Below are 23,146 nucleotides of genomic sequence, written 5' to 3' on the forward strand. Positions count from 1 at the left end.
TCCAGCATAAAAATAAAAAGCTCCAAAATAGGAAAATGAAAAATAAATTATCAAAGAAACAACATAAGAAAACATTCCAGAATTTAAGGTGTTGACTTCTAGACAGAAAGATCAACCTAGTAACCAGTTCAATGAGAAGGAAGGGAAGGGGAAGGGAAAGCACGAGCACAGATTTTAAAAATCTCTCTTTTTTTTTTTTTTTGAGACGGAGTTTCACTCTTTCACCCAGGCTAGAGTGCAGTGGCTCAATCTCGCCTCACTGCAACCTTCGCCCTCTGGTTTCAAGTGATTCTACCTCAGCCTCCTGAGTAGCTGGGATCACATGCACCCGTCACCACGCCTGGCTAATTTTTGTATTTTTAGTAGATATGGGGCTTCACCATGGTGGCCAGGCTGGTCTTGAACTCCTGACCTCATGATCTGCCCACCTCAGCCTCCAAAAGTGCTGGGATTACAGGCGTGAGCCACTGCACCTGGCCAATTAAAAAAAAATCTTAAAACAAAACATTAGCATATCAAATCCAGCAATAAATAAAAAGAATGTACCATGCTAAATTTTATTTATTCCAGCAAACTGAGAAAAGAAGGTAAATTCCTTAATTTGACAAAGGTTATCTACAGAAAAACCTTAGCAAAGAATACTTAATCACAAAGTATTGAATGCTTCCCCCAAGATCAAGGGGAAAAGGACTAGAAAGGAAGAAGAAGGGGAAGGAGAAGGGGAAAGGAAGGGAATGATGAGAAAGGGGAAGAGGAAAGAGCTGGGGGAGGGAGAGTGGAGAGAAAGAAAAAAGGAAAGAAGGGAGGAATCAAACAAAGGCATAGTATCAAATTCTAGGACATTGAGGGGAAAGAACATGTTAAAAGCTTCTGGAGGAAAAAGGAAAAGGATAGCATATAAAGACTGAAATCACAGTCACATCAAACTTCCCAATGACACAAGATGCTCAAAGACAATGGAGTTCTATTTCCGAAATTCTGAGAGAAAACAGCTATAAAACATGAAAGCATATTATCAACCAAGTGTGAGGAGGAAAAAAAATTCAAACAAGATCAAGAATTTTAACTTTTTATGATGAGCCCCTTTCAAGAAGCTGCTAGAAAATGGTTTCTATTAAGAAAACCAGAAGAAGTGGAGTCCAGGAAATAGCAGGTTCAGCATCTGTACACTCCCAGGACAATGGAGAAATGAAGTTAGCCTAGAAATCAAGCAAATCCAGACTGGAGCAAGATGATGAAGCAACCCAGAGATGTGATTTTAATTATGAAGAAAAATAGATGGATTGCTTGATGCATATCCATTTATTGAAACAGTATTTACATTACACAAGAATTAACTGCAGGGAGGAAAAAAGTTTTAGAAAGAAATGTACCTAATAGTAATATGTTCATATCCATAAATAATAAGTAATTAAGTCTAGACTTAAAAAAATTATGGCACTAGTCACAGGTGGGTCCTTTCTATCTGCAAACTTGTGCCTCGAATTCTGGAAAGTTCATAACTATGCTGGGGAGGATGGAAAGAAAATTCACATGTGTATTCTGGGGACATATGGTTTAAGATAACAAAATCTTTATCTTCCAAAGGAAGTCAATGTTTAACGTCTAAAAGTGAAAAATCAAGAAATAGCATTTTTAAGCAAGTTTATTTTAAAATAAGTGAAAATAGTTGTGAATGCTTCTAAGCATGGGAACTGAGAGCAGCAGAGTAGAGCAGTAGGCTTGTTTTTTGTTACAAGCTAGGTAGAACAGTTTGATATCCATAATATTTACAAGTATTACTTTAATGAAAATTAAAATTAATTTTAAACAATAAAAAAGAATGATTTTTAGAGATTAGCTGGTGGTAATGAAAGGATGGTCTGAGGTAGACAACTGGGTAAAAAGGAAGTCAATAGTGTCACTGCAGGCCCCCAGATATGGTAAGGACCTGATCTACTTTGATGCTGGTGAAAAATAAGTAAGCTACTGGAACGAACAAGGAAAAGATGTGCTTATTTATTCAACAAACTAAGCATGCACTGGATGCAATTCGCTATAAAAGGCTATGAGGGTGGCTACAAATACGAAATAGAAAAAGGTCCCAGGATAAAAGCATAATTATCTGTCAATATATAAGAAAAAAAATCAACTTGACAGTAACCTTTTTCAGAGAATAGAAAAAGAAGAAACATTTCTTTTTATGTGGCCAACAAAGCCTTGATGGCAAGACACCAACAAATACCTGACAAGAAAAGAAAATTATAAGGTAATCCTTCTCATGAGTGTAGATTAAAAAAAAATCTTAAAACATTAGCAAATCAAATCCAGCAATTAAAAAAAGAATAATGTATCATGCTAGATTTTATTTATCCCAGTAAACTGGGGAAAGTAAGTAAATTCCTTAATTTGACAAAGGTTACCTACAGAAAAACCTTAGCAAAGAATACTTAATCACAAAAGTACTGAATGCTTCTCCATGACCTAAAAAAAAACAACAAAAAAAAGGATTCTATTATCATCCTATTCAACACTGTACTGGGGGGCCCCAGCCAGTACAAGGAAAGAAAAAAACACAACTCTCATTATTTGAAGAAACATGATTCTGTAACATAAAAAATCCTAAAGATAAGTATACTTAGCATGGTCCTGTGGTACAAGCTAATATGCTAGAAGGAGAAAAAAAGAAATTGTATTTCCATATTCCAGGCACAATTAGAAAATAAAACATTAAGTTTAGAATAGTCTTTACCACTAGCATTTAAAAGCACCAAATTAGAAGGAATAACAACTCTAATGAAAGATATGCAAGACCTCTATGCTGAAAATTATAAAACATTACGAGAAATTAAAGATCTAAATAAACGGGGAGATTTACCATGTTCATGGTTTAGAAGATTAATATTATAAAGATAATAATTCTCTCTAAACTATCAATTTAATGCAAACCCAATGAACATCTTAGTATGTGTTTTTTTTTGGAAGGGGAAACTCACAAGCTGATTCTACAATGTACATGGAAATTGCAGGAGTGAACAATAGCCAAGGTAATCCTGAAAAAATACTAAAGACACAGATGAATCTATTGCAGTTATAATAATTGACAGTATAAGTAAAGGCAAAGTGACTAAGGGAACATCAGACTCTAGAAACAAACACACACAAATACAGTCACCTCATTTATGACCAAGGTGATACTACAGAGTAGTAGGGAAAGGATAGTCTTTCCAGTAAATGATGCTGAATCAAACAGTAATGTGGAAAAAAAATGCATTTTAACCCCTGCCTCACACTACACACCAAAATCAATTCCAGATGGATTACAGATCTCAACAAGAAAAGTTAAACGAAGAAATTTTAGGGAAAAAACTAAAGTATCTTTTTGTACCTTTGCAGAAGACAAACATTTCTTTCTTTTTTCTTATTTCTATACATTTATGTAGTATAAGTTTTTTTTACATGGATATATACTACGTATCTATGATGTGTACAAGTGTGAAGTGTGAGCTTTTAGTGTAAAACCATAGTGTACATTGTATGCATTAAGTAATTTCTCATCCCTCAACTCCCATGAAGATTTCTTAAACAACATAAAAGATGTTAACCATAAAAAGAAAATTAACAAACTGTACTACATTAAAATTAAGACCTTTCTTTTCATCTAAAGATACTACTGGGAAAATAAAAAAGGTAAATCACAAACTGGGAGATTTATGCAGTATGTATCTTGACAAAGGATTCATATCTAGAATGTATAAAGAATTCCTATACATCAATAAACTTTCAAGTTACCAGTTTTGGGTTATTTTTTGAGACAGGGTCTCGGCTTTCTTGCCCAGGCTGGAGTGCAGTGGTGCAATCATGATCATGGCTCATGGCGGCAGTGGGACAAAATTAATTGTAATGAATGAAACATTTTCACGAAGAGCTTTATCACAGACCTGCCTGCCAGGCATGGTGGCTCACGCCTGTAATCCCAGAACTTCGGGAGGCCAAGGCAGGGGGATCACTTGAGCCCAGGAGTTTGAGACTAGCCTCAGCAACACAGCAAGACCCCCATCTCTACAAAAATAAAATTAGCCGGGTGTGGTGGTGTGTGCCTGTAGTCCTAGCTACTCAGGAAGCTGAGGCAGGAGGATTGTTTGAGCTAGGGAGTTTGAGGCTGCAGCAAGCTATGATCACACCACTGTACTCCAGCCTGGGTGACAGGGCAAAATCCTTTCTCAAACAAAAATAAAAACAAAAGACAGTTTAAAGTATTGACAAAAGTAACTAATGTAAAATTAGAGGTGATATCCATGGAATACTATGCAACCATAAAAAAGGATAAGTTCATGTCCTTTGCAGGGACATGGATGAAGCTGGAAACCATCTCTCAGCAAACTATCACAAGGACAGAAAACCAAACACACATGTTCTCACTCACAGGTGGGAATTGAACAATGAGATCACTTGGACACAGGGCGGGGAACATCACACACTGGGGCCTGTCGTGGGGGTGGGGGGCTAGGGGAGGGATAGCATTAGGAGAAATACCTAATGTAAATTACTAGTTAATGGGTGCCGCAAACCAACAGGGCACATGTATACCTATGTATCAAACCTGCACATTGTGCACATGTACCCTAAAACTTATAATTAAAAAAAAACTGCAATTACTTTTGCACCAACCTAATACATTCAGATTGCAACAGAAGGTGAATTTTGGAAAAAAAAAATTATTCAAAAGACATAAATGAATTAGGTACCCAGAAAAAAAAAATTAGAGGTGACATAAGAGACAGAGGAGATCAGATGAGGGAAAGAATATACTATACATGCATAAGTGTATAAGTGTATAACTATACACTTATGTAACTATACATGCATAAGTGTGTGCCTGTCTGAAATCAGAGAATACATAATGGAAGGGAGGCATTTGAACCTGAAGACATTAAAAAAATGTGAAAAAAAGATTAAAATAATTATAAATGTATTCAAACATACAAAAATGTACATGAGGAGTTAAGTAGTCTCAACATTTTAGTATGCTAATGCTCCAGACTTGAGATATATTTGCTTATTTCTTGAGGAAAATACTGACATGTATGCCTGTTTCTTTCTTTTCCCCTCTCCTCTCTCCCCTCCCTCCCTCTTCTCTCTTTCTCTCTCTCTTTCTCTTTGTTGAAGAACCTGAGATCTGAAGATCTGAGATCTGAGATCCCACATTTCTTTTTTTTTTTTTTTTTTTTTTTAAGACAGAGTCTCGTTCTCGTTCCATAACCCAGGCTGGAGTGCAGTGGCGCAGTCTTGACTCGCTGCAACCACCGCCTCCTGTGTTCAAGCGATTCTCCTGCCTTAGCCTCCCGACTAGCTGAGATTACAGGCACCCACCACCATGCTTGGCTATTTTCTGTATTTTTAGTATTTTGCCATGTTGGCCAGGCTGGTCTCAAACTCCTGACCTCAGGTAATCCACCCTCTTCAGCCTCTCAAAGTGCTGAGATTACAGGCATGAGCCACCACGCCTGGCCTGAGTTCCCACATTTCTTAACGGTATATATACATACACTGTGTATATACAGTGTATATACTATACGGTTTTAAATTTTAAACAAAACTAGATCTTAAGAATTTTTCTGAAATTTAATTTTTAAAAATCATTCATGTCAGTGCACACAGATCTACCTTATTCTTTTGAATGACTGTAATATTCCATACACTGATATAATAGAATGTATTTCTCCAGGAAGGACTATCACAAATACTGCTCAGCAAATACCCTTATACACTTACAACGGTATTTCTCTAAGACAGCTATCTACAAAGGAAATCACCAGATCAAAGGGAATGTATATTTTAAATTTTTATTATTACTGGCAAATTGTCCTCTAAAAAGGCTCTATCAATTTCCACTTCCACCAAAGCACATGAGGGCATGTCATTTTCTACCATACTGGCCAATGCTAGGCAATAATCAATGTTAACATATTTTTGCCATGCTGACAGACACAGATAGTATATTTTAATTTCATTTACCTGATCACTAGGGAGGCCAACACAGACTATATGGACATCAGAAATTGGGGACAGAGGAGGTAATTATAATTACAGACATAAGATTGCAGAGAAATGTGAAAGTAAAAGTGTATCTTAAGACGGACAAATAATTTAATTTGGTTAAAATACCAGAAAGGTAAACGCCACGATGAGGTTGTGAAAGCTGAATACTAACTTATACCAACTTAAGAGTACAACTAGATTTTTTTCCTACAGGTTATAAAACTACCCTGAAGATTTTTTAAGTAAAGCAGGGACATTAAAACCATGCTTCAGAAAATTTAGGAGCCATGTGTAAACTTTCATGGAGAAAAATTAGCAGGGAGATCAACCAGAGGCTAGGATTTGGCCACAGATGACAAGAACATAAACTAGAGCAGAAGAGTTAGGAAAGGATGCATTAGAAATATATTATTTACGCCAGGCACGGTGGCTTACACCCGTAATCCCAGCACTTTGGGAGGCCGAGGCGGGCGGATCACGAGGTCAGGAGATCGAGACCATCCTGGCTAACACAGTGAAACCCTGGCTCTACTAAAAATACAAAAAATTAGCTGGGTGCAGTGGCGGGTGCCTGTAATCCCAGATACTCAGGAGGCTGAGGCAGGAGAATGGTGTGAACCCGGGAACTGCATTCCAGCCTGGGCGATAAAGCAAGACTCCGTTTCAAAAAACACATATATATATTATTTACGGAACCAAGATCAAGAAAACCGGGAGGTAGTTACATAACAGAGGAGTAATCATGCTGATGGCTGAAGAAAAAGCTCTTCACCAACCAACTTGATGCTGACTACATTTAATGAATAAAACTGCCAAGAAATGTGCCAAAAACAATACGATGCAAGAAAAACACAATAGATGAATCATCTTAAAAACTCAAATTAAAATAAGGAAACATATTTCTTGGGTACCTGAGAGATCACTGCTTTCAATTCGCCGGAGATCTGAATCAGCCCAAAAGAGCTTGCCCAGCCTGCTATCAAGGGCTAAAGCAATTGGTTTACTTAAGCCACTGAAAAAGAGGACCTCCCGTTCTGTCCCATCCAAAGCAGCCCGTTCAATTTTAGGAGACCTTTCCTGAAGATTGGTAAAATACATATACCTAGAGGGAAAGGAGGAAAAAATAAGTTACTGGAGTAAGAAACCACATAAAATGAGAATATTCTTATTAAGACAAATGGAGGTAAAATATTTTTAAGTATTGTTTTTAAATGTTTTAAAATACGTATTTTTTGACCAGGCACAGTGGCTCATGCCTGTAATCTCAGCACTTTGGGAGACCGAGGCAGGGGTATTGCTTAAGCTTATGAGTTAGAGACCAGCTTGGGCAACACGGCAAAACCCCATTTCTACAAAAAATACCCCAAAAATTAGCCAGGCATGGTGGCGTGTGCCTGTAGTCTCAGCTACTTGGAAGGCTGAGATGGGTGGATCACTTGAGCCCAGGAGGCAGAGGTTGCAGTGAGCTGAGATTGTGTCACTGCACTCTAGCCTGGGTGATCGAGCCAAACCTTGTATCCAAATATATATATATATATATCCTCTTTTATATAAATATATATGTATATATATAAATCCTCTTTTATATAAACATGTATATATAAAAATCTTTTTATATAAATACATATGTATATATATAAATCCTCTTTTATATAAACATATATGTATATATAAAAATCCTTTTATATAAATATATACATATATTTATATATTTACATTTTTAAAAGGTCATGGGATACTTTTACTACTTTTAATAGTAGCAACAAAGGTACACAGAAGTTATTAGGGAGCTTTCATAGATTAACAGAATAGTGTTAGACATAGGCACACATATGTTTTCAGAATAATACAATAAATTAAAGATCAGTGACTAGAGAGACCTGAACACAAAATTTTAAATTCTTTCTAATTAATCTATTTAATAACTAAAAAGAAGTTACATATAAATCACTTCTTATATTTAACTTCTAGATTTCATCCTTTTCCTCTCTTTTGAAGTAAGCTACTCTACTTGCTGAATACCTTATCATTGACTCAGATACAACTGAGTATTGAGTATTTATTAAATGCAAAGCTCTTTATTAAATGAAAGAAAGCATACTAGTTCTCATCATAAAGAAAACTGATGTCTAGTGGTAAATACAAGACTAAAAAACAATTAAATGTAAGGTAAATTGGAAAAGACTAAGTATAACTTAGAGAGGCACAGATACAGAGTACTGAGTATTCAGGAGGCGGCAAAAATCACATCTGGCTGGGATGAGGTAGATCAAGGAAAACTTCCTGGAGGACGTGGCAGTTGAAATGGTCCTGGAGGTGTGGTTAAGACTTAGAATTAAGGCAATAGTGGCCCAGGAAAGAAAGTCTGGGCAGTGAAATCAGAGAAAGTGTAAGACAACTGTTAAGATAATGCAGAGACAAACTGATAGAGAATATTGAATTGTTTGCTGGAGCACAGGACACTTAAAGGTAAATAAATAACAGGCTGAAAAAGAAGGGTGAGGAGAGTCTCAGAAGCCACAGTATCTCAACGCTACTTTAGTAACATACCCTTTCTCTGGGTTTACCACAATGGCTCGAGGTCTGTCCTGCTCGCCTTTTAGCACCACTCCAACTGATCTCCCATCTAATCTTGTCACATTAATGACATTGGTAGCCTCACAAGTCCAGTAGATGTAGCGGCTATAAATATCAATGCTGAGGTCATAGGGTTGTATTTCCAGGTTCTGACTCGGAACTGAGCTCACAACCACAGTAAAGCCCTAGGGAAAAAAGGAAATACAGAGAAAATTAAACTCCAGGGGCAGATAACCCTGAGGCAATCAGTCACAGTGCTTACACCTACATGGGCACACAGCTGAGAAGGCTCTTTCAAGTCTTAAGGAGTATTTCTTACTGATACCTTTTTTTTATGGGTAATGTGCTTCTTTGTTAATACACATCTCAAATGTTCCTTGGGTTATCCTGCTGCTGAAAAAAGAGCTGAGGTCAGATTACTTGCTCCAAGAACCTGATAATGCCTTGATTAAGAGATGGGAGTGAGAAGGTGGCAACTGTCTTCCCTAAACTGGAGACAACTGTGGCTAAAACCACACCCTAGAAATATCTCTAAAGCAGTGGATTGCAATTAGAGGCAATATTGCCCCGCCATGGGCATTTGGCAACGTATGAAGACATTTTTTACTGTCACAACTGTGGGAATGTAACTGGTAACTAGCACGCAGAGACCAGGGATGCTGTTAAACATCCTACAATATTCAGAGCAGCCCCCAACAACAAACAATTAATCCAGCCCAAAATGACCACAGTGCTTGAGAAACCCTGCTCTAGAGATAACAGCAACTAGTAAAAGCTACAAATCAAATCATCTCCTTTTCTGATCCTCAAGTCTACACATGCAATTTTTTAAAAATAAAGTCAAGCAAAAAGAGAGGCTTTGTTCATTTGTGCCATCTGAACTGTATCTTACTGGTATCTCTGAGGTAACATACTCCTTAATTTCTATCTATTAGTTATCAGCCCATCAGTCCTGGCCTAGATGGTGGAAAGTGCATCTGGAACACACAGCTATTACTATACCCTAAACGATCTCTCAGCAGCCCTAAATATGTCACCTCCTTGCTCTTTAAGATGAGACATAGTGAAAAACGATACTCTAACTTCCCTAAATTTTAATACATTCAAGATACAACTTAATGATCACTGCTATGAGGACGACAACAAGTAATTATTTATAGTATTATAATCCCAGTCTGACAAGGCTTGGCCACAGAAAGCAAGCAAAGAAGTATCGATAGTGATGTGTAAATCCATAATTGGCATGTAAATGGGTAAGATTTATTGATAATATCCTCATTCCTATCCCATAGTCACCAAATAATTGTGACCAAAAAAACCCACTGGATTAGTAACATGTTAGATGTTTTTAACCCTACTGAGATTGTGTTATATGTTTCATATCCTCTGAACCTTTTAAATAATAGTTAATTAGTAATGTAACTGTTACATTTATTGAGTTCCTGTTACATAACACATAAGAGCTATGTGCTTTGCATTCTTTTCAGCTAAAAAAGTTCCTAAGAATCCTAAGTGAGGGATAGAGCTGGAATCAGAACCAAGGCCTATTTCAAGGCTTCTAATACTCCGTACAATAGAAATGTAAGGAAAAAGACTTCATAAAGAAACGTAGGGGGCAGTCACAAAGCCATTACCAATACAACAGCTTAAGTAAGCCTAACAATTTTCATCATATCATCATCAAACAATTGCTTACTCAAAATATCTTCAGAAGGAAAAAATAAGCTACTAGGTCCAGAATTTCAGTTTCATACACACATACACACACACTTTAAGCAGAGTCAAGACTTAAGTGAAACAGAATGGTTGGTGAGTCCAGTTATTAGTCAGGAGAAATGAATTTTGAACCAAGCTCTCAATTACCTGGCTGCCATCTTCTTGTGCCTTTCGGATCATGTTTTGTCGTGAGTCAATCCAATAGAGTTGCTTGTCCAGTGGGTCATAGTCAATGGCCCGGACATTCCGAAGGCTGTGGATGGGAAGGATGATGTCGGGGCTCTGTTGTTCATCAATCACCATGCGGTTGACGGCACTCTTTTGACTGAAGAGCAGGAAAGTGGTAGGAGCTTAAAAGGAAGAAAAGAGAAAATCTGAAATCTAGTTACCCTACATCCTCTATCATCCAATGATTTGATCAGCCTGTTGTATGTATTTCATACAAAACAGACATAGATGTTGAAGAGCTAAGGCTGAGGACAAAATTCTTTGGCATGCCCTCAAAAACTCTCTTCAGAGTAACACTAATCAGCTCTCTGGTTACCAAATCAGTTATGAATTTACCTAACGACATAGCCACCTACCCTGTTTTTCTCCATCTTGTCCACAGAGATACCACAGAAAACTTCATTTCCATCAGGTATTCGATATCTACCAAGTGAATAACCCTAACCTATTCTGTCTCGTGGGTGGCAGGAAGCCTGGGCTTATATAAATTAAAGCAGAAACTTCTAGACTGATTTTACACTTGACAGGGCAAGACCCATCTAAGGAAAAAAAAAAAAGAAGGCTGATTTTAGTCTCAGCCTTCTCATTTGATCTTAAGTCACTGAGCCTCTCTAGGCCAAAGCTTACTCAGCAGTAAAATAAAAGTCATAGCCATCTTGTCCCTCTCACTGAGTTACTATGAGAATTTTACAACGTATATGAAAATACTTTAAAAACTGTAAGGCACTATATAAATGTAAATTTTTAATGTTTTTAATAACTTAAAAATTATTTATAAAAAATTAACAGAGATGGGGTCTCGCCATGTTGCCCAGGCTGGTCTCGAACTCCTGGGCTCAAGCAATCCTCCCACCTCGGCCTCCCAAACTGCTGGGAATACAGGCAGAGCCACTGTGCCCACCCATAAATTTAAAATAATTATTTATTACCAGTAGTAGCAGTAATAAACTTGGTATTAACAGGCACTGAACCTTAATGGATTGCAGATACTATTTTGTTGTGTATGTGAGGACGGCATGGAAAGACAGCAGGTAAAAATTACAAAAACTAGTAATAATAGATGCTTTATGATATGGTTTGGCTGTGTCCCCACCCAAATCTCAACTTGAATTGTACTCCCACAATTCCCATGTGTTGTGGGAGGGACCCAGGGGCGGGTAATTGAATCATGGGCGCCGGTCTTTCCCGTGCTGTTCTCATAATAGTGAATAAGTCTCACGAGATCTGAAGGGGTTTCCACTTTTGCTTCTTTCTCATTTGTCTCTTGCCACTGCCCCGCCAGGAAAGAAGTCCCTTTTGCCTCCCACCACAATTCTGAGGCCTCCCCAGCCACATGGAACTGTAAATTAAACCTCTTTTTGTTCCCAGTTTCCAAAATGTCTTTATCAACAGCGTGAAAATGAACTAATGCAGTGGTACGATCTCGGCTCACTGCAGCCTCCACCTCCCAGGTTCAAGCAATTCTCCTGCCTCAGCCTCCCAAGTAGCTGGGATTACAGGTGCCCACCACCATGCCCAGCTAATTTTTTTATTTTTAGTAGAGACAGGGTTTCACCATGTTGGCCAGGCTGGTCTCGAACTCCTGACCTCGTGATCCACCCACCTCAGCCTCCCAAAGTGCTGGGATTACAGGTGTGAGTCACCATGCCTGGCCAAGAATGACTTCTGAGAGACTACCAACAACTTCAAGGTCTAATGCCATTTTTTAAATCTTCACTAAAATATTTGTATACATTTCATAATCATACTCTATTTTCTTAGTGCTTAGACATCACCTAAATACAGGAGAATTTTGTCCTTCTCAGGAATATAAAACATAAATAGCCAAGCCACGACTCCTTGCTTTATTTCCTCCTATTCCCCATTCTTCACAGCTCCATTATTTGTGGTCTCTCAGCTTATTTTACATTTCCACTCAAATGAATACTGGCTTAAATCCCAAAGGAAATCAGTACTCACAAAGAAACTTGGTATTTACAAAACTGCAATTCTGCTTTAAGTTCTTCATTAGTCAAAAACCCACACTCAGCTTGGAAGATTTAGAAATTTATCCCAATGATCCTACTACAAATCTCCATTTCTGGAGTCCATCATACTAATACATTGATTTAACAACTTTTAGCAATTTTTGTGGAGTCCATACTTCGAGTAGTAAAAACACATCACACAGAATAGCTAAAAAGTCTCCCACTATCATTTTTATTTTAAAAGAATTATATTTTGGCAGTACTACTTTCTTAGTAAAGCAAGAAAAAAAATTTTTAAGGTTCTAAATTGGCTGGGCACAGTGGCTCATGCCTGTAATATTAGCCCTTTGGGAGGCTGAGACAGTAGGATCACTTGAGGCTGGGAGTTCAAGACCAGCCTGAACCACCCAGCAAGACCCCCTTCTGTTTAAAAGACTTAGAACAAAGACCCCAGAGTTTTAGTTCCCACATTTTCTTGCCTGAGAAGCAATTAATCAAATATATATTTGGCTCCTAGGATATTTTGCTGGGTACTCTCTTTTCCAAGTAAAATTTTAACCTTCAATAAGATTCCACAATTAGTTGTGGATCTTGTTGTTCTAGAAATGTGGATTAAGAGAAGGCCACATGTGGCTCCAAATAAATGCCTGCTCCAAAAAGTCTACTCAAATATGTTAAAAATTACAAATTAACTGGTTATTTCTAAAAGGCAGCTAATATTTTGACCTATTTTCAAGTCAGTAAGTGCTTAAAATGACAAACAATATGCCATTTTAAAAGCCTAAATCCACCCTATCAAATTTATGTAAACTCTAACCACCTCTCCCACATTTCCTTCAGAATGGTGCTTTAACAACGACCTCATCTGGTTGTCTGAGTCTTGCATTCCCACAATGAAGACATCAGAGAAGCTGGAGGATGAGATGTACGTAGGAGGGAGCTTTTCAGTTCTCTTCTGAAGGCATATGTGTTCACTGGTAGCTTAGACAAAGGTGTTGTTCTTGTTTAAGAATAGAATAAACTATAAGGCCAAGCCCATCATGTATGACTGTACCATTCGTGCTCTGTGCCAGGGGCATTGAGTAGGAACTGAAATCCAGTCCACACTTCCTTAGCCACGCCATACACCTGTAGGGCTAAATCTGCTCACAGGAAACATCTTTTTCCAATTTGCACAAAGATGCCACAGAGGCCACTTCAGTACTGAATAAAGGATTACACAATCTGGCTTCCCATTTCCTCTCTGATCTAATTTCTTTATTCACTTCATTCCAGCAACACTAGCTTCCTAGGTGTTCCTCTAACATGTCGGACATGTTCCCCCAAGACCTTTTGCATTTACTATATCCCCTTTTGCTTGATAGGTCTTTTCCCAGATATCCGCAGAGCTCATTTCCTCACTTCCTTCAGTTCTTGACATAAATGTCATTTTTTCAGTAAGAACTTCCCTAATCACCCCAGTTAACACTGCAGTCCCTGCCACCATCACCCTTTCTTGCTCTTTATATTTCTTCATTATACTTATTGCCACCTAACCCCTGACATAATTTATTTAGTTTATTATCTGTTCCACTGAATTTCATTCACTGCTATATTTTCCAACGGCTGAAGTAATGCGCAGCATGTAATAGATGCTTGATAAATAAACACTCATTACAATAATACATGAAGAAACAAAGAAACAAGCAATAGAGCCTAGCGCAGTGGCATGTGCTCGTAGTTCCAGCAACTCGGGAGATTGAGGTGGGAGGACTGCTTCAGCCCAGGAGTTCAAGCCTAACCTGGGCAACACAGTAAGACCTGATCTCCTAAAAAGAGGGGAAAAAGCCAGAAAGAAGCACTGGGTGACAAGGAGAGCCTTGTAGCTATGATTTTGAAAGTAAGAGAATAAAATTTGAGACGAGGAAAGGAAAAGAAAAATTTATTTAGGACCTCCAATATATTACATATCATACTAAATGTTATTTAATCCACAAAATTATCTCTATTTTATAGGCGAGTGCACTGAGGATCTGAAAGGTTAGGTCGGGCATAGTGGCTCATGCCTGTAATCCCAGCATTTTGGGAGGCCAAGGCTGGTGGATCACCTGAGGTCAGGAGTTCAAGACCAGCCTGGCCAACATGGCGAAATCCCATCTCCACTAAAAACACAAAAATTAGCCAGGCACCATGATGCACGCCTGTAATCCCAGCTACTCAGGAGGCTGAGACAGGAGAATCACTTGAACCTGGGAGGCAGAGGTTGCAGTGAGCCAAGATCGCACCACTTTACTCCAGCCTGGGTGACAGTGAGACTCTGTCTCAAACAAACAAACAAACAAAAAGTCTTTCAGCCAGAACCACCATCTTCCAGTAATTTGCCAAAATGATGAACACAAAGGGAAAGAGGAGAGGCACCCGATACATGTTCTCTAGGCCTTTTAGAAAACATGGAGTTGTTCCTTTGGCCACCTATATGCAAATCTATAAGAAAGGTGATATTGTAGACATCAAGGGAATGGGTACTGTTCAAAAGGAATGCCCCACAAGTGTTACCATTGCAAAACTGGAAAGGTCTACAATGTTACCCAGCATGCTGTTGGCATTGTAAACAAGTTAAGGGCAAGATTCTTGCCAACAGAATTAATGTGGATATTCAGCATGTTAAGCACGCTAAGAGCCGAGATAGCTTCCTAAAGGAAGCTATCAGAAAATGGAAAGTTATCAGAAAAAGAAGGAAAATGATCGGAAAAAGAAAGAAGCCAAAGAGAAAGGTACCTGGGTTCAACTGAAGCACCAGCCTGCTCCATCCAGAGAAGCATATTTTGTGAGAACCAATGGAAAGGAGCCTGAGCTGCTGGAACCTATTCCCTATGAATTCACGGCATAATAGGTGTTAAAAAAATAAAAGACTTCTGGACTGTTAAAAAAAAAAAAAAGGTTAAATAATTTTCCCAAGGTCACAAAGCTGTTGGGTAAAACAGCGTATGTGTTTTTCCAGGCCTTGCCTTGTTTCTTCATTCATTTATTTAACAATAATTTCTTGAGTGTCTACCACAGACTAAGTGTTATTCTAAGGCACATAAGATATGACAATGAAGAAAACAGAAAAACAATTGTTGCTTCATGGAGTTTATATTCCAACAGACAGACAATAAGCAATAAATATAATAAAGGAAGTTACATAAATAGTAGAGTGTATAAATTACATAATACATAAAGAAGTGAAAGTGCTATGGGAAAAAGAAAAGAAAAAGCACAGATAAGGGGCACCGGCATGCTGGATAGAATGGCAGCATAATTTTAATTTTAAATAGCACAGACCAGGCGTCACTATGAAGGAAACAATTAAGCAAAGACTTGGACGTGAAGGGTATCCACGCAAATATATGCAAGAACACTCCAAGCAGAGGAAACAAGCAGTTCAACAGTCATGAAGCGGGGGTACCCGGCCTAGCTGAAACCAGCAGTGAGGCCAGTGTGGCTGTCATAAAGAAAGCAAGAGAGACAAGAGTAAAAGCTGAGGTTAGAGAAGAAAACTGAGTGGTGGGAAGTGAGAGTGAAGAAGGGGTTATGAGATGTGGGGTATAGGTCGTGTAGGACCCAGCAGGCCATTATAACAACTAGGTTTTTATTCTGTGTGAAATGAGAAGCCAAACTTCTCAAAAGAGATGTCTATATATGTCACTGTCCTTTCCTTTTTTCCATTCACGTTTTAATGTACTGCATTCTGCATTTCACCATTACTTCCCTGAAATTACTCTCTTCAGGGTTAATAACCACCTTACCCAAAAATCCAATGTATGCTATTTGAGACCTCCCCTTACTCATTCAACAGAGTTCATTTTTGAAACAACCTTAACTCTGTCTTCGTGCCTCTATTCTCTCCTGCTTTTCCTCTTACCTCTCTGGTTGCTACTTCTCAGTGTTCTCTGTGAACTTCTCCTCCTCAGCCAGAATTGCATAGTTTACCAAGTGCCTTCTTTTCTCTCCATCAGAGTTAGCCCACTGATGGGGGTTATGGCCCACAAGCTAAATCTGGCCTGCTGCCTGTTTCTGTAATAAAGTTTTACTGGAATTCAGCCACTTCCATTTTTAAAATGTATTGCCTGAGGCTGCTCTCACACTACCATGGCGAGAGCTGGGCAGAGTTCAGCAGGTGTGACACAGCCTCAACACCCACAAAGCCTATGAGAGAAAGCTGCTGGCTCTTGAACTATACCTTCTCTTTAGGTAACCTCATTCATTTTAAATACATCCTGGTAATCCCAAAATTTGTATCTTCAACCTCATGTCTCTTCTCTGATGATAGTCCATCATCTATGACACATAATCTAGAGGTCATCCTTGCTTCCTCCCTTTCTTTCCCACACAGAACTCATGAACAACTTCTGCTTGCTCCAGCTTCAAAATACATCTCGAATCCATCAACCTCTCTTCAACACACACGCTGCTGCCACCACCATTGTCCAGGTCTACCTGCATTACCACACTGGTCTAACTGACTTCCCTGCTACTGGTTCTTCTCCCCAGAAATCAGACCATGTATTATCTTTCATCTTCATAACAACCCTATACAGCAATTACTATTATTATTCCAATTTTACAAATGAGAAAAAATTAAGGCTTAAAGAATTCATTACTTGTGTAAAGCAAAAAAGCTAATGTGTGGCAGAGATTCCAAAGTATAACCTCTTAATCATTCCACTATATGCTTGTGTCCTTTCTCTTTCACAACTGAAGTTGGCATCAGAATAGACCAAATTTTTCCTATGGGAATTCTGACACATTCTCTCAAGCACAAAAGAAAGTCATGTCAATAGTTAACTATCTCTAATATCCTTAGCAGTTTGTTACTTTCCACCATATTGACCCAAACCCTACACCCCTCCCATAATCTACTCTTTCTGATCTAATCTACTTATTTCTTAATCGTATCTACCAATTTGTTCTTGTCTATCCACCAAGAAATGGGCCTTCATATATATTTAAGTTATAAGCCAGGTTTCCCCTAGCCAACAATGTTTTGTTACACACTTTGTTGTTAGTGTCATGTGTGTACTTGCCGGTATTTAAAAATCAGAAGATGAGGGAGTCACACACAAAAAAAAATCTAGATTCAGGACCGAATGAAAAGATCTGGTAACATCAGCTTCAGTTAAATTGCAACTGCCTACTATGTTCATTGCATGTTCTCTTTAGTTTCTCATCAACTGTTACTTTATACTGGGTTACATGTTCTCATACGCATTTTCTGTATGGCCTGTTAAACATTTAAATTTTTTATGATTGTCCTACTCTATGCACTTCAAAGGACAAGTAAGTTGTGTTTTGGGATTCACTGTTTTACTGTTTGTAATGCTCTTCCCTTCCTTTACAATAAATATGATGCATGAAACTACGCAACTTTTACACTTAATATTTAATGTCCAAGGGTAAAAGACTTAATTTTTTCTTTTTTTTTTTTTTTTTTTTGAAGAAAGAATCTCTCTGTGTCACCCAGGCTGGAATGCAGTGGTGCCATCATAGCTCACTGCAGCGTCAATCTCCTGGGGCCAAGTGATCCTCCTACTTCACCCTCCTGAGTAGGTGGGACTACAGGTACACACCATTACTCTGGCTAATTTTTTTATTTTTTGTAGAGGCAAGGTCTCGCTATATTGCCTAGGCTGGTCTTGAACTCCTGAGCTGAAGCATTCCTCCCACCTCAGCTTCCCAAAGTGTTGGGTTACGGACATAAGACAATGCACCAGCATAAGACTTAATTTTTCTATAACATCAAATTGCTATCATCAAACAAGTAATCAGTAACAAAAACTTGCATTCCCCTACCCTTTAACCAAACAAATGACCCCCTCTGGATTTCCACACTATTTAACTTTAGAAAAAACGCACACTAAAGTACTTTGAAAATGCTGCTTTTTCTCATTCTAGCTTGCTTTGGAGGAAAATGTAGCTTACCACTACAAGTCCTGTTGTCAGCATTAAGAGAGTAGTGGGCAGGGCATCCACAAACAAAACCCCCAACTGGCACAGCCAAGCAGAGGTGGGAGCAGTGCCCATTGCTGGAAGCACATTCATTCCACCCTGACTGTCGAGATGAGTGAAAGACGAGGATGTCCATCACATAATCCAAATGGCCCTGAATGATGGTGCGGTTTTGGCCACTGGTTTTGTTGGCACGCTCAATGCTGCGTCGGCTCCAGTCCGTCCAGTAGATATAATCTTGGTACTGAGTTAAGCCAAAAGGATGAGGCAAGTCATCTGCTATAACTTCACGGTTGAGCCCTATTTTCAGAAAGGCAGTAGACAGGGGAGAAGCAGAGTGATGAAATATGTGAGAATACAAGTGTCTTGCTGGCAAAAAAAAAAAAAAAAAAAAAAAAAAAAAAAAAAAAAAAAAGCCCTAACATACAAAACATTACGTTGTAAGCAATTTAAAATAGAAAAATTCATTTAAAAGCAATTCTAAAACGAGACCGTTCTCTGAAATCAATCTATCTTCTGACCCCATGCTTCAAACTTATATTCCTGCTATGAATCACTCAGTTTCCTAAAATTCTTGCAAATGGTCTACTTTAAATGTGGTTTTATTTTCTCTATATAAGGGTCTATAGTTCATTTTTTCTTCTTGAACTATAGAAGGAAAAGATGGAAATATATATATTTTACTGGTACAAAAGTCATTTCAGGAGTATCTACGGAGTTATAAATTTCATTACAAGTCCAATAATAATGAAACTTTCACATAATAAAAAGATGAATCCAAGTACCTGGATCACTATTAATAACAAACAGGATACAATTCCAGAACAGAAGAAGAATGGACACATTCATACGAAGTTGTATTAAAAGTATCTAACCAATGATAAATAGCAGCCACTGATTTTTGCATGGAAAGAATATACTGTTTGAGTAAAAAGTAGTAAAGCTTACCAAGCATATTTGAAGATTCTATTAAGTTGGTGTCCAGGTCTGTCCAATAAAGCCTCCTTTTAGCATAATCAATAGTTAGGCCGTTTGCCCGCCCCACATTTGGAACTAAGGTAGTACGTTCACTTCCATCCATTGCAGCTCTGTCTATCTTAGGCTTTCCACCCCATTCAGTCCAATACATAAATCTAAATTCAAAATAATAAATATTTAACATTTCAATTTTTTATTATCTGGGGGAAAGAGTCATATTCATGCAAAGTAACTAAATAAATTTAAAGAAAACATACAGCAAATCAAGGAAATGGGTTAAACAAAATCATGGCTACAATGCTTTCAATTATTTTGGTACCCTAAACTAAATATTTTTTTCCATATCCCAAAAAGGAAGTGAGTCAGCTTTCCTTAGCCTTTCCAATAAATTTGTTCCATCCAAACCTAGGAATTGGAAATAAACCAATAGTTTATTACAGTACTGGCATTTATAAAACTAATATTCAAGAAAACAGCAAAGGTTTAAAGCTCTGGTCTCAGAATCTGGTTCACTTCTGAGTAAAATATTTTTATATATTTTTGAATATTAACTAATTTGAGTTTTTAATATGCTGAACTTACTTTTTGACTTGTGTAATCAACTCTTCCTCAAAATAAGTTGCAAAAGCACATGAAAGGTAATTATAAATACTAAGCCTTTAACTGAAGTCAAAAGCAAAGCTTGAAAATGTATTTGGTTATATGGTCCAAGGGAGCATACTATTATGGTAAGAACGAATCACCCCTTGATGTGTCCACTGGGCAATGAACACTACACTACACTACACTACAACAATCTCTGTGAAATTTTAGAATAATTATTTTGCTGTTATTTTCCATTTTTGAGTTTTGTACTTTAATCTTACAGTAATCCTACAGTAATCCTACAGTACAACTTTTTATAGATGAAGAGGCCAAAACACTACAAGAAATGTGAACAATTTATCTAATGTCTTCAAGCCAGTTAGATGACAGAGCTAGAACTAGAACCTAATCCTTGGCCAAATGCCCTTTCAAGTAAACTAGTGAGGTGCTAGTTTTGGAGACTCTTGAATACTGGAACTAAAAAAGCACATCACTTGCTAGCTCTCACGAAATACCCGAGGACAGATATTCACTCATCAGCCTGTCAGCTGATAGCTGACTTGGTAGCAATGTATGAACATGCTTTTCTGAAAACTGAAGGTGTCCTGCCTTTATATGCATTTGCACTTGTCCATTGACAGGCATGTGCACACCACAAGAGCCAAAGAGAAACAACTGTGAGAGAAATTTCATACTTGCCAACAGCAACCAATTAGTCCCAACTATTAAATTTATCTGTCTGGCAGCTAATGTTTAGAGCAAAGATCACCACAATATGTCAGTGCTGACTAGATGAATTACTAGCTAATCATGGAATCAATGTCATTTCAGGGAAACTATTTTAAGTAGCAAATATAGTAAACATATTTATATGTTCACACTGTTTACTTCTTTTTTTTTTCAAGACGGAGTCTTGCTCTGTCACCCAGGCTGGAGTGCAGTGGCACGATCTCGGCTCACTGCAACCTCCACCTCCCAGATTCAAACAATTTTCCTGCTTTAGCCTCCTGAGTAGCTGGGACTACAGACACATGCCACCATGCCTGGCTAATTTTTTTTTATTTTTAGTAGTTACAGCCTGTTGGCCAGGCTGGTCTCGAACTCCTGACCTTGTGATCTGCCCACGCCTCGGCCTCCCAAAGTGCTGGGATTACAAGCGTGAGCCACCACGCCCGGCCTGTTGACTTCTTTTATAAGTGGAATTTTTCTTCAAATTTCAGATTTCTTAGCTGCTGGCTTTAAAAAATTTGCTGACTCTTGTAAAAAGGAACACCCACCCTTGAAAAACGTCATGTTGTAAACAGTTTATTCTATCTTGTAATAACAAAGCTACTGCCAGTTTATAATAATGATCAAACCAAACTATCCATTTTGAATTAATAAATACTCCAAAATAAAGCTTTTTAAATGTAGTTTTTTCTTAGCTCACAACATTGTTTCGGTGGGTTTACCTCAATAGGCTTAGAATCTAGTGTAACTGGGAAGGAGTGCAAGCAACTACAGATGGATAATACCTGTTGGTATATATACTTAACATATCAATATACTCATCAGTAACATTTGATTATCAACCCATTCCCCTCTTTCTTCACCTAAAGTTAATTATGACAAAAGTAAAATTAGCTAATAATTATTCAAATCAGCAAAATATCAATTAATAGTGTTTTTAAAAGTTCATCTATCATTTAGTTCTCAGATTCCTAATACGTATTATTTAAAACATTAAGAATATCATCTGTAACTATGCCATGTTCCCCACAATGTACACTGCAGTTGCAAAGAATGCACATGTAAAGCTGTTTACCCTTCGGCAGGGTCCAACGCGAGAGCTCTGGGACTATCTAGGTCTTTCCACACCAAAACTTGTCGGTGCTGCCCATCCAACTTTGACACCTCAATTCGATTCGTTCCTGTGTCTGCCCAGTACAAGTTCTTCCCAAGCCAGTCTACTGCCATGCCTTCTGGATAATCTAAGCCGAATTCTACCACATGTTCCAGTGCACTGCCATTCATAAAGGCTCTGCTGATGGTCTGCAAAATAACATTAACAACTAAGTCATATGGCATAAGTCTAAACCCTATCCAAAAAGAAGGTTTGGTTTGGTTTTTGTCAGGGGCAAGAGGATCCAGAAGTGCCAAGAGGCATACTATTTCCTAATAAAATTCACGTAACTTGCAAGCACAGAAAAATTTGATGTCAATCTCTAATAAATGCAACTTCAAGTTTTACTGCCAATTCAGGGGAGAAATTTTAAAACTCTAAAGAACCAAAAATTTATTCTACTAACAGCAGAATGACTTTACTTTTAAAATTTATCAGTAATCAAGTGGAAAAGCTGTGACCACAATGCTACAGATCTTAATTAGTGGTCAATTTTCTAAAGGTGCTTAAGATTATGGCAAGTCATCATGCCTACCATATAAATAAATGTAACCATTATACTATCATTATAGCTTTGAGTCCCATAAAATTTTTAAAAATCACAATTCAAACTAGTAATAGATACTACATCTTATCAAGTATTATCCTAAGTACGTTTTGTCCATAGATTTTGTCACTTAATACAACAGTCCTGCAAGTATGGCATTACCTTTTATTTTTTTGAGACGGAGTCTCACTCTGTCACCCAGGCTGGAGTGCAGTGGCATGATCTCGGCTCACTGCAACTTCTGCCTCCCAGGTTCAAGTGATTCTCGTGCCTCAGTTTCCCGAGTAGCTGGGATTACAGGTGTGCGCCACCACGCCCAGCTAATTTTTGCATTTTTAGTAGAGACGGGGTTTTGACATGTTGGCCAGGCTGATAACAAACTCGTGACCTCAGGTGATCCACGTGCCTCAGCCTCCCAAAGTGCTGGGATTACAGGTGTGAGTCACCACACCCAGCCACCCTCCATTTTCAAGATGAGGAAATTTAGAAGGTCACCCAATGCAAACCAAAACTTATTTATTTCATTTATTCACTTAATAAATTTAACTGAACACCATTAGAATCCAACTCTGACTCCAACACCCCATGTTTTCACATATTACAAAAAACTTTACATGAGTTATCTGAAACAAGCCTAAAACAATCTGGAAGAAGAAAAGATTATTCTTCAGATTTATA

At 38.0% G+C, this 23,146-nt stretch overlaps 1 protein-coding gene across 7 annotated transcripts in view; it reads right to left on the bottom strand.

Annotated features, from left to right (window-relative positions):
* LRP6 (LDL receptor related protein 6) overlaps positions 1-23,146 on the bottom strand; it is a 152,059-nt gene that overhangs the window by 24,430 nt on the left and 104,483 nt on the right. For all 7 annotated transcript variants that reach the window (XM_063712036.1, XM_054526844.2, XM_054526841.2 and 4 more), the window contains 6 exons: positions 21,844-22,070; positions 19,425-19,609; positions 18,450-18,776; positions 10,462-10,664; positions 8,572-8,783; positions 6,933-7,123 (listed from right to left, as the gene is read on the bottom strand). In XM_063712036.1, coding sequence (XP_063568106.1) covers positions 6,933-7,123; positions 8,572-8,783; positions 10,462-10,664; positions 18,450-18,776; positions 19,425-19,609; positions 21,844-22,070 — 1,345 coding nt within the window. The remainder of the gene's footprint in view (positions 1-6,932; positions 7,124-8,571; positions 8,784-10,461; positions 10,665-18,449; positions 18,777-19,424; positions 19,610-21,843; positions 22,071-23,146) is intronic.

Source organism: Pongo abelii, chromosome 10, assembly GCF_028885655.2.
Source record: "Pongo abelii isolate AG06213 chromosome 10, NHGRI_mPonAbe1-v2.0_pri, whole genome shotgun sequence".
Lineage (NCBI taxonomy): Eukaryota > Metazoa > Chordata > Mammalia > Primates > Hominidae > Pongo > Pongo abelii.